At 39.4% G+C, this 13,008-nt stretch overlaps 1 protein-coding gene across 5 annotated transcripts in view; it reads left to right on the forward strand.

Annotated features, from left to right (window-relative positions):
- plekhg5b (pleckstrin homology domain containing, family G (with RhoGef domain) member 5b) overlaps positions 1 to 13,008 on the forward strand; it is a 98,989-nt gene that overhangs the window by 21,758 nt on the left and 64,223 nt on the right. For all 5 annotated transcript variants that reach the window (XM_047372504.1, XM_047372480.1, XM_047372498.1 and 2 more), the window contains exon 2: positions 7,367 to 7,443. In XM_047372504.1, the coding sequence (XP_047228460.1) occupies positions 7,367 to 7,443 (77 nt within the window). The remainder of the gene's footprint in view (positions 1 to 7,366; positions 7,444 to 13,008) is intronic.

A 13,008-nucleotide genomic window follows, 5' to 3' on the forward strand; every position in this document is an offset into this window, starting at 1 on the left:
GAAATTGCACCCTACAGCAATGTAGTCTCATAGGCAGACTAAATAGCATGCATCCATTGGAACAGAACTCTGTTTAGTAATTGACCGTAGACTTGACTTAGACTTATCTCCCCAAGACGTGGGACATGACTTGGACTTGGTAAAAATGACTTGTGTGCACCTGTACAAACAATCACAGCTAAGCATGTTGACGTCACACAGACAGGAAGCTGCAACATCCAATACAGTCTCCCTCTCACCGTGAGCGCGTAAAGGGTAAAAATAAATACTAAGACTGTAAGGGAAAACCTAGATTCATTAAATCAACAAATAAATGTTCATGACTTACTATACAGTTCTGCAAGCCATGCCCGGAAAAATAGGATGTGGATTATCAAAGTAGGCGTCTTGAAACATGACTGACAGGAGTTGCGTTACAACTGTGTGCACTTTTTAAGCAGGGTGCACACAGAGCAAAGTGTACTGGAGTCAGATTCCTTGTTTGGGTGCATAAACTTGGCAATAAAGCTGATTCTCATTTGAAGGTTTGGAGTTTTTATTTTGCTCATTCTGCCCTTGATCTAATAATTTTCAGTTATTTCTCATATTCAAGCCTTTTTTTTTCTACAACATTTGCAAATGAATTAGAACACAGCAAGCAGAGCACTTGTACAGGGTCATGTTGAAATGAAATGAAAAAATACGTGAAACTTCAATGTTTCATCTCATACTCCCATCACAAGAGCTATCAGGCTCCACAGTGCAGCACAGGAACTGCTGTGGGCTCAGTTTTCCTGAGTGAGTCACAGTAATAACAGATTTTAGGCAGTGCGCAGTTGGCAAATGTGATGTTTAAAAAGCAATGAAGCTGCAGACCCTGCACCCCAGACATACTTCATGTCCAAAATCACAGTAGAACCAGAGAGTACATGCTTTAGGGCTGCAGATGATGACTTTTCTTCTCATTTCTTAATCTCTTCCCTAATTAATAATCTTTTATTGCTTTGGTATTATTGTAAAATTTCCAATTTCCTGCAGCTCGAGTTAATGTGTTGTAATATTTTTTGGTATAAAATGTTTTTGCTTAAAGCTTTAATATTGATTGTTTAATAAAAAAAAATTCAATGTCACTAAACACTTCAGCATGTGAGTTGCTTTTGTAGAAGGCTATTTAGTCTTAATTTGAAGGAAGGAACTTAAATTAGGAGAATACAAAATAAGGAAATGGAAACCGATGTAGTGGAACACTCAGGGTAGTTGATTTCAGCTGGCCTTGACTCTTCTGGCTTATTTATGGGCACCTAAAGGATCGTTGCCCCAGGCAGTGTCTCGTGGAGTTGAAGCAGGTCGGAGCAGGGCTGTGTGGAAGCAACGTACCACCGTCTCTCTTTAGTGTGCAAACTCATTGTCCACCGTCACGTGTGTTCATGCACTGTGTGCTTGTGTTTGCTTTTCGGCTTAATCAGCACTGCTGAGTTCAGGAATTCCAGTTCATCAGAGAGAGAAAGTAGGAGAGTCAGCAAGATATGAACAAGTAAGAGAGAAGATGGAGGTTCAGCAGATAGTGCTGTGTTTTTGCAACGAAACACGTAATCAGGGCAGGGTTGGGAGGTTAGGATTTAGGGTGGTGGGGTGCAGTTTAGATTCAGGAACTATTTAGGGATATTATTTTCAAGTCTAGTTATTATAAATGAAAGTACATTGGACATTGACTATTTTCTATTAAATGAGACAAACTTAAAGGTTTGCTTTAACTGCTTACTTTAAGTTTTCTCATCTCATATGATGAAAATACTGCTTGGATTCCCAAAGGTTCTGAGCTGTGATGATCCCAATGGAAAAATGCGTTTTACAACAAAGCGTAGCTTGGTTCGGATTATTACTAAAAAGAGTGTATTGAATAGCACATCCACCATTTCAATAAATATATTCAAAACTTGTATTTAGGGGGATGTTTTGAATATCTTGGTGTCTCTAAAACACAACATTTTACTCGAGATTTACATATTTGCAAAACCTTAAGACACCTTTAGTCTCAAACGTTTTCTTTTAGATTCAGCCTTTTTAAGCTCATTTTAAAGGCCTGTTCTGCTCTGATTCTGACCTTATCTGTTTTTGGGTGTAAACTATGTTACTTTTGAAACAACGAAATATGAAAGATCAGGTTTGTTTATTCTTTATTATAGCACAAATAGAGAGAAAAAAGTAGAATACAAAATATTTTGATCTATAAATCCAATTCCTAAGTAATGGCTCAGATTTTTTGTAAGTAGTTAAGTAGTTAGTGTCTTACCTGCAGTAGATAAGTCTTTAAATGTTGTTTTGAATAAGTAAATATTTGTTTTTACCTGACGATGACACTAACTGCTTGCCTGAACAGAGCCAAAGTGGAGTTCTACCACGACTGTACGATATTAGGAAAAGACAGATTTGATTATCCTCACTCTTATTACCACAATAACGCCATAACTCAGCTTGAACTGTTGCATGTTGGTCACTAATCCCTGGTGTAAGCATAAGACAGTGAAAGTCCACCCAAGGGGCCAAAAGTATCATCGCCAAGCACAGTTTGAATGCATGGCACCAGAAAAATTAAAACCTATGCAATATGGCATCCAAGCAGTCCACTGATTTTACACACACTTCCTGTGCAGCTCTTATTTCTACAATGTTAATATAATGTAAAACCAAAAAGCTAAGAGTTTGAAAGTTCTTAGGTTTGTTGAGTAAAGAACACTACTCAATGTGAGTTGATCTGAAACATAGCATGGTGTCTGAACATTTATACTTCACTGTCAGCCTGTAAACTTTTCCAGACCCCTGTGTCACCAGTGAGGCCAAGTAGCATTTGTTTAGTGCAAAGGTGTGAAGTTTGGCTGTGGTAGTGAAGGATCTACCGCTTTAGGAAGCACTTCATAAAAGCTGGAGGCTCCTTCTGCAGCCTGCTGCTTTTGTAAACCCTCAGGGAACCATTATCCCTGAAGCCTTCTGGCAGAGGCCATAGCCATGACTGAGAGCACGTTTCAGCTTGTTTCCAGCAAAGTGGAGATACAGGAGAGACCCCCCCCCCCAACTTCCAAGAAGGTGGTTGAAGTCAGAAAAAACAGACTCTGCCTTAGCTGGATTGCTGAAAGGTGTTTAAAGAAAGCTTTTTAGCTCATCTAATGGCAGGGATCTGAGATCTGAGACCAGGCCTGTTGCTTGGCTGACTCGCTGTTTGGGTTTTAGGCTTCATGATTGCAGTGATTGCCTAATGGGCTGACATTCAGGCTTTAATGGCCAACGAGGATGAGTCCTCATGGCTACATGACAGTTACTGGACACAATCATCCCAAATCATCCTGCCGCTATTCATCTTTTTTAGGGGTGTTTTAATTTAGTTCACCGAATACTATCCAAACATTACCATATAAGTACAACAGTGCAAGGAAAAGTGTTTGACTAACGGTCAAGGCACATGCCTCATTACTAAAACATTCACTGTTTAATTCTAGTCTGTTAAAACAAAAAAGTGTCAGATTTTAGTCTTCTTATGTCCCGTAACATTCTCCTCTTTGTCAACTAATGACAGAATGTATAAAAATTGAGAAAGATGTTCCAAATACATAACTTTGGAACTACCATTGATGATATGATCTTTCATAATGGTTAGTTACAGTTCCTTGCAAAAGTATTAATAACCCCAATGAACAATGTTACATTTTATCATTTTAACAACCACATATTTCATTGTTCTTCATTGGGATTATATGGGATAGGCCACAACCAAGGATTGTATACTTGTGAAGTGGAAGGATAATGATGCATTGTTTTCAACATGTTTTACAAACGGCAATCTGAGAAGTGTACTGCTCATTCTCATATCTCCCGTTTCACTCTGATAACCCTTAGCAAAACACAGTCCCACCAGCCTTTAGTAGTCACCTAATTAGTGAATACAGGTCCTTCTCAAAATATTAGCATATTGTGATAAAGTTCATTATTTTCCATAATGTAATGATGAAAATTTAACATTCATATATTTTAGATTCATTGCACACTAACTGAAATATTTCAGGTCTTTTATTGTCTTAATACGGATGATTTTGGCATACAGCTCATGAAAACCCAAAATTCCTATCTCACAAAATTAGCATATTTCATCCGACCAAAAAAAGAAAAGTGTTTTTAATACAAAAAACGTCAACCTTCAAATAATCATGTACAGTTATGCACTCAATACTTGGTCGGGAATCCTTTTGCAGAAATGACTGCTTCAATGCGGCGTGGCATGGAGGCAATCAGCCTGTGGCACTGCTGAGGTCTTATGGAGGCCCAGGATGCTTCGATAGCGGCCTTTAGCTCATCCAGAGTGTTGGGTCTTGAGTCTCTCAACGTTCTCTTCACAATATCCCACAGATTCTCTATGGGGTTCAGGTCAGGAGAGTTGGCAGGCCAATTGAGCACAGTGATACCATGGTCAGTAAACCATTTACCAGTGGTTTTGGCACTGTGAGCAGGTGCCAGGTCGTGCTGAAAAATGAAATCTTCATCTCCATAAAGCTTTTCAGCAGATGGAAGCATGAAGTGCTCCAAAATCTCCTGATAGCTAGCTGCATTGACCCTGCCCTTGATAAAACACAGTGGACCAACACCAGCAGCTGACACGGCACCCCAGACCATCACTGACTGTGGGTACTTGACACTGGACTTCTGGCATTTTGGCATTTCCTTCTCCCCAGTCTTCCTCCAGACTCTGGCACCTTGATTTCCGAATAACATGCAGAATTTGCTTTCATCCGAAAAAAGTACTTTGGACCACTGAGCAACAGTCCAGGTCAGGCGCTTCTGCCGCTGTTTCTGGTTCAAAAGTGTCTTGACCTGGGGAATGCGGCACCTGTAGCCCATTTCCTGCACACGCCTGTGCACGGTGGCTCTGGATGTTTCTACTCCAGACTCAGTCCACTGCTTCCGCAGGTCCCCCAAGGTCTGGAATCGGCCCTTCTCCACAATCTTCCTCAGGGTCCGGTCACCTCTTCTCGTTGTGCAGCGTTTTCTGCCACACTTTTTCCTTCCCACAAACTTCCCACTGAGGTGCCTTGATACAGCACTCTGGGAACAGCCTATTTGTTCAGAAATGTCTTTCTGTGTCTTACCCTCTTGCTTGAGGGTGTCAATAGTGGCCTTCTGGACAGCAGTCAGGTCGGCAGTCTTACCCATGATTGGGGTTTTGAGTGATGAACCAGGCTGGGAGTTTTAAAGGCCCCAGGAATCTTTTGCAGGTGTTTAGAGTTAACTCGTTGATTCAGATGATTAGGTTCATAGCTCGTTTAGAGACCCTTTTAATGATATGCTAATTTAGTGAGATAGGAATTTTGGGTTTTCATGAGCTGTATGCCAAAATCATCCGTATTAAGACAATAAAATACCTGAAATATTTCAGTTAGTGTGCAATGAATCTAAAATATATGAATGTTAAATTTTCATTATGACATTATGGAAAATAATTAACTTTATCACAATATGCTAATATTATGAGAAGGACCTGTATAGTCCTCCAGTGTGTAATTTGATCAGTTTTATTACAGCTGTTCTGTGAAGGCCTCAGAGGTTTTTAGAGAACGTTTGTGAACAAACAACATCATGGAGGCTGAGGAACACAGCAGACAGGTCTGAGTTTTCAATCTGAGCTAGGCTGATAAAAGAAAATCGAGAGCATCTTGCAGAGCACTGTTTCCTTCATCATCCTGAAATAAAGAGTATGATGCAGCTAAAAATACGCATGGTCAGGCATGAGATTCTACTGTATTGTAACCTTGAGTGCAAATGCCACGGTTTCACATTATTAACACAAAAATTAAAAATGTAACAAAAATGTGTGGTTTGATCTTATTGCTTGTACAACATTTTATAATGTTGCTCCTATAATAATATTGATTATTACAGATAATGTTGTCTATGAAATTTAATTATTGTTGCTATTGAGAAAACAGCATAGAGTATTGACAGACTTGAAACTGATGTTGTCACTGACTGACATACCCCCTCAGGACTTATTTGTCAAAAAAAATGAAATCCATGCTTCCACTATACAATAATGGACTATTTTGTAAAACATGATCACCAAATAATATACGTTGGAGTTTGTGATGACAATGTGGAAGTTCTACAGTACTAAAATAGAGCAATGGTTGGACCTGTTAATCGGTGTCCAAATGTTTTCTGTGGATTTGTATTACAAGTTCTCTAATGCTGTTTTTTCTCATCAGTCACAAAGCTGCTAACATGGTTACTTAGTCTTGTTTTTTAATGTTATTTATTAAGTTAACTTATAGGCAGGCAGACCCTTTCCTTTCCTGTGGGGAAGCCAAGGGTTGAAAGGTATGCACCAATTACGGTGTTTTTCCATCTTTTCCTGACCTGCAAGAGCAATTAAGGCCAACTGGATGACTCCAGGTGACATTTTCCAGTTGAAGCAGCACAGATTTTTGATTTTTTGTTTCATGTTGGCACATTATTGTTCTTCTTGGCCTTCAAGAACAGCCACAAAGTGACTTCATTCTCTCATAGTGCTCCATCTCCATAACAGAAGATTACTGATATTCCACCTCTTACATTGCAATGACCAGTCATTGTGGCACACCGGAAGAGTTTTTGTTGTCACGGTTGGAAATTGGATATTTTTTTTTATTATTAGCCCTTTTACTGCCTGTCCCACCCAATGAGCACCTCCCACCCCCCTCTGCTTTTCGCTCCTGCTCTAACTTTCTCCTTTCTTCCCAAGCGTTCTGTTTTGCCCGTTTGGCCGATCAGTAAATGCCGGTGCACTCAGGGTCTCTGTTATGACATTGTTAACTTTCGGGTACGTGTAGAGGACACAAATGTAAACACTGCCTTTTATCATGGCCTCAATGCGGTCAGTCAAATCAATGTTGGGGGTTTATTTGACAATGGTGATTTGTTGTTGTGCAGTTGGAAGCGGCAAGCTCCTCCATGATAAGTGCACTTTCGTACAAAAGGCAGACCAGGCCTTCCCCTCATTTACTCTATTTGCTTCCTGTCTCTTTAGTTATCATTTCTGTTTGATGTTCTTCCAAAAAAACATCCAATCCTTTTTCCTTCTGTTTATCTTTCCATTAAGAAATCTCTTTAGCTAATTTCGTCTTCTTTTATACATATGGCTGATTCATTTACTGATGAGTTTCTTGTGCTTATAGCTCCTCTCCATTTTTCTCATCCAAGTTCACCATCATATAAACACAGACACTTTTAGTCTTAGACTTCACAACATATTGTTACAGCCTCACCAAGAAAGGTGTGTTAATGGAAATGAAGCTGGCAGTGTGGCTGATTTTTTTTGTGTTTATTCATAAAGAAATGTCAGAGTGACCTATGTGTTCTCTTTCAGATGATAAGCCAGTCCAGGAGGAAGACTGGGTGGTGTGTCAGCACCCTGAGTGTCCTGACCGCCGGAGGGCCTCTAAGGTAAGACTCTTTAATGGTCAAAGACATAAATCTAAAAAACCGACAAGCACGGCAGTGAGAAGTTTGCCATAAACCTTTCACTTGCATTTTTGGCTGGAAAACCTGAGAGACTCTGGGAAATTTGATGTCGTTTGTAATATAGACAGCATCTGTGGTCTGTCTGTGTTCAAACATAGGAAAATTGCAATACGTTGCCTGAACTTTGTAAATGTACAATAATCCCTTTATGATTATAGAAGTCCCATATAGGAAGCAAACGGCTATCTTCAGTTGATTGAAGCAGGCTGCAGATTAGACAGTTCAAAGCAGTTAGATTAGCATAAAAGCTGATAAAAACAAACACTGCTGACTGCCGCCTCAGATTTAGCTGAGACAACACACCTGGTGGTGTTGATGCAGGACTGATTCTGGGTCAGTTTCCAGATCGGTAGCCTAAGTTACAGTTAAGAGAATTCTTTTGATGACTAACCGTATGTTGTGTGTAGGGAATGGATACCAAATTCAGTACCTTTATAGGAACAAACAAATTCTGTCGGTACTGTTGTAATTATGAATCTGAGAATATTATTTAATATTAATATTTTAATATTTTATCAAATAATATTTTGGTCTGTTAAAGGTTGTCCTGTGAATACCAGCCCAGTAAGGTGATGGTATTAGGACAAAATAGGTAGGTGTGAGACGAGCTCTGACATTATTGAACAGCATAAACTCTGCACACATGGAATGAATTCACACAATTTCTTAAAATACAAGAATTTATTAACAAAAATAAGTCAACTCAAAGTCAAACATATTTCAATCAACAAACTCTTTACTATGCTAAAACAATCCAACTAAACTACCAAGCAGAATTAAAGAATAACGAAGACTAATGGGCTATGTACAATATAAACAAGTTGATTAAAAATGATTGGAAATTATGACCAAAAGAGTGATGCAACATTACCATGCAATGTTTATGTTTGAGAACCAAGGATTATCTTGAAGAATCTGGAAGTGAAGTTAAGTTAGTCTTGGAACTAACTTAGGCAATAATCAGCAGACCTTTAGACAACCAATCACAATGCAAGATCAGATAAAATATTATTTTAATGAAATAATATTTTAAATAATGATCTGCTGAATAAAACCAACCTTCTGGATGACTAATTCTCAACAGTGTCTCATTAGCTGTCTTCATTTATTCAAATAATATTTGAAGAAATATTATTAAGGGGATATTTTGGAAACGAGCCAAATCTTTCTGGAGAAACGGGACTTAATGGTGTTTACTTAATTATCAAATCTGGTAAATGATGTTCAGGGACTATTATTCACTAGCTTGAAACTAACAACCTTCCTGTTAAATACTCTTTAGTAGCAAGCACGTGTTCTTTCCAGTTAGCAGTTGAGCTAACAAAGAAGCTGAGAGCTTAGCACCAGAAACAAACACATATCTTTAAAATACCAGGGTTAATATAAGGGTTAAATTGCATAAGAGCGGACGGCACGTTATGATTAATGTTCTGTTTAAAAAAATCACCCTTTAAATAAAGTTTGTCTTAACTTTAAAAACATACAAAAAACACAAACCGGCACGTGTGTTGCAGATAGCCTGCTAGCAATAAGGTAGCCGAGTTTCACAAAAACAAAACTAAACTTCATAAATGAAAATGTTCAGATTATTTCATCCTGTTAATCTGCCCAAACATAACCTCTGACCATGGTGAGGAAATGTTGTCCAAGGGGCAATGAAGTTTGAAGAAGGTATCCACAGTGAACAAAGGGTTAGCTTTCTGCTAACCTCCTCAGCTTCTCACGATCAGAAGGTGCGTTCGTTCTGTGAACAAAAGGGTTAGCTCCGGAGCTGTAGCTGGGCGGTCCGTCCTGTCCACTGCGGTCTCTGCTGTCTTCCTTCCAGACTGGGAGACCGCGTCTTTGCAGGGGCTTCTCTCGAACACCGTTTGCGTCTGCGGGGGCTCGGAGAGACAGTCAAGCAATGCTTGTACCTTAATTACCCCCGTTCATGAATGAAAATACCGGATACATAGACAGTATTTCATTCGTACTTATCTTTGCATATGATCGATGATCGTATGGCTTCCTTGGATCCAGTTGAAGAGTTTATGTCTTTTTGACAGCAAAAGACATCAGCGCGCTTTGTTCCCCTCCTATCCCAATGGTCACCGGTGTGGAAGAGGGCGGATGTAGCAACCGCTGTGCTTTTATTTGGGTAGTGGCGTCACAGGAAGTCCACAGTTATCCCGTTTCCTGGCTGTGCCGGAAGAAGGTTAATGCACTTTATTTTGAAAGTTCCAGAAAGGTCCAGAGTTTAATGTTGAAATCCATGGCTTTGGGTCCCAACAGTACTACCTCGTACTGATTCACGTAAAATCAAACGTTACAATGTTTCGGAACCTAAACTCATCATTGTGACACTGAAGGAGTGGAAGAGTGGGCGATTTTTCATGCTGGACATGAACGAAACATTGCATGCACAAAAGCGTAATGACGTCAGTAGCCGCTGGTACAGTCACCAATTATTAAGAAAAAACACTGCGCAGTCAGTTAAGGGTTTTCATATTGAAGAAATGTTTCAAACAACTGCGATGTTACAATACAAACAGCTGGATGTTGTGATGATACATTCAGTTTATATACTGAGAAATAAATATGTTAAATTAAAAGTTTTTGAGACTTTATTATTAAACGAATTAACATTTATTAACATTTATTACCACATAAACAATCAAATGTGAAAGGTACCCTTCCTTAGTTGTGTGTTGTAATTTCTGAGTAACTGGTTTGCATTTTAGCTACATTTTGAAGCACTGTTAGCAACTCCTCAGTAAACGAAGTAGCTATTGGCTGTCCTAAAAGTTGCTAGAAGTCATTAGATGACTTCATCACCTAACTTGCATATTTGTTCAAGTAATTATCATAAAAGAGAAACTCTGGCAGTTACTTTGGATTTATGTTTTTTTTAATTAAGTTTCAGCAATGAAGTCAGTGAAACATGAACATTTTATAAGAATCAAAATAATAATGATTTTTGTAAAAACATTTTTACAACTTGTTAATAGCAATGTGAAATGAAAATGAAAGTATGGTCTGGCCCTATTTCAGGTTCATTGTATTTTTATCCCCCTCAACATCCATGTTGTGCTGGCTCACAGGAAGAGTATGTCATCTTCATTTTGGTCATGGCTGAAAAAAACATTAAATTAAAAGTTAGTTTTGCATTATATTTAAATCTCGTTTTGTAATCAAGGGAGGTATTAGTTGATGCTTTGCGATTCATTTGCAAGGTGGACATGGAGTGGTATGGGTCTCCTTTCCTCTCTCCTCTGTGTTCTGACTTCAGGCAGAGTGTGCTACACGTCGAGGCTGCTATGAGGCCTACTACCTGTCAGTGCTTGGGAAGTGAGAGAAGCTCACGGCAGCACTCGCTGCTTGCTGAGGACAGTAATACTAGGTTCATGCTTGACCCATTGAACAGGGCACTGTCCCAGCCCCTGCACGAGTGTCCAGGAGCTGTGCGGCACCTGGGCATGCACCTCAGATTTTTGTAAGTTGGAGCAGAACCGCGCAACCGTAGTTTAGTTCAAAACAGGGGAAAACGAAGGAACCCTTGCTAAGTGAGTTCGCCTGTACTGACATTTATATGATCCATCTATGAGGGATCATATGAGGGACAGCCAAATGGCACAAAACTCATTAAAGGTGATTGCTGCTGCAATCGGTAAAGAAGAGTTTGTCGTAAGACATGGAAAAATATGTAGAGTTGCTTTGTGAAAGCCAAAAAGAAAGCCCAGGGAAGAAGCGGTGATCCGAGTGGAAAAAAAAGCAGTTCCAGCCATCCTACTGCAGCTGTGTTTTCAGAGAATACTGCACCATCGTCAGCATCATGTGTAAACACCTACAGCGCTTGTTCAGGCTAGCTCTACTGACGGAGCTCTGCTCGACACCCCAAAGTGTGACTTTAACTAAGCCTTAACTGCAGAACCAATGGTGCTTTCAGTGCTTTCAACAAGTTGCCAAGTCTCCAATAACACAGAAAAAAGTTGCTATATTTGTCACTAGTTGCTTTTTTAAAAAAGGTCACTAGAGGGTTCTGAAAACTCGCTAAAAATAGCTAGAAAGTTGTTAAGTTGGCACCAGTGTTGTAAACCTGTGACACTTACAGATTAACCAATCTGTTGACTGGCTTTTGTGATGTGACCCGATTAGCAGCCCCCAGCTGACAGAACGGTAGAACCAGGCCAAGTCAGACACTGTAACTGTGCACCAGAATGCTTCACAGTCCAACAATATTTAAACGGCATTCAACGCAGTTCAGCACAAAACACTTCAATAAAGCATTGAATGCAACAAATCAGTTAAACACGTGGGATTAACTAAATGACACAATTTCCTACTCTTTACTCTGCCCAGACCAGAAAAGTATGAAAATAATAAAACGAAAGAACTATTTACTTTGGCTGACTTGTCTTCGGGTCTTCGGTGGAGTCTGAGGATGGGGGGTGTAGGCGAGTAGGTTTTCTTCTAGGAAAGTATGGAGTGGTGAGTGTTTGTGCAAATCTCCTCCTTTGTCCGAAAACAGGAGAAAAGATGATCAACAGTTGGCAGACGACTGAGAGAAGGAAAAAAAAAGGAAAAATTAGTCGCCTTGGAAAAACCTCTGTGTGGTTTTAGTTTAATTTAATTTTTTTTAGATTGAGCTGCTATTTGTCACCTCTGCCAGTGATATCAGAGTTGCAGTGCATGCTGGGAGGTGTAGTAACAGTTCGTTTACCTGACAAAATGGATGATGGTAGAACAATTCTGAGCCAATTTAAAAGTGTGAAAACCTTTTTGAATGTTTTTTATAATCGTTTTAACATTATTGATTTTAATGAGTAGCTGTCTGTTTTTAGGGATCTTGGTTTAAATTTCACACCACATTCTTTTACTTTTGACAAGTCTTGAAGCTATTTTGTGGATTCGGGTAAAAGAAAAGTCCTGGTCCCAACGCCATTGCAGGACATCTTCTGAAAAACTGTACCTCACAGCTTGCAGAAATATTCTGTTTTATTTTCCCTGCATTTGCGTAAAGTTCCTCATCTATGGAAGGAGTCAATAATTGTACCCTTCCCAAAGTCCAAAATAGCAAAGTCATTTAATGATTTTTGACCAGTTAGTCATGACCCTTTAGTCATGAACACATTCGAAATTCAAATTAATAAAGGAAGTGATGTTGGAGACAGTAATGTGTTTTATTGGAGCCCCTTTTTTATTGAGTCTCCCCAGGAACGTGTCCTCCCCCCCTTTTATTTGTCTTATACACAAATGACTGCCAGAGCCATTACACAGGGCATCACATTATTAGGTTTTCAGATGATTCTGTTGTAGTGAAGACACGAAACATGGCCTGGTAGTTAATGACTTTTTAAAATGGTGCAAAGCTTCCTTTCTAAACAAATATGGTTGCGATGAAAGAAATGTGTGTTGACTTTAGTAAAAGCCCCACCTCTTTCACTCTGGTTGAGCTGGTGCCACGATATAAATACCCGGGAGTACGTATTGATGAAAAATTGAGCTCCG

Source organism: Girardinichthys multiradiatus, chromosome 1 (assembly GCF_021462225.1).
Source record: "Girardinichthys multiradiatus isolate DD_20200921_A chromosome 1, DD_fGirMul_XY1, whole genome shotgun sequence".
In the NCBI taxonomy this organism is placed as follows: Eukaryota; Metazoa; Chordata; class Actinopteri; order Cyprinodontiformes; family Goodeidae; genus Girardinichthys; species Girardinichthys multiradiatus.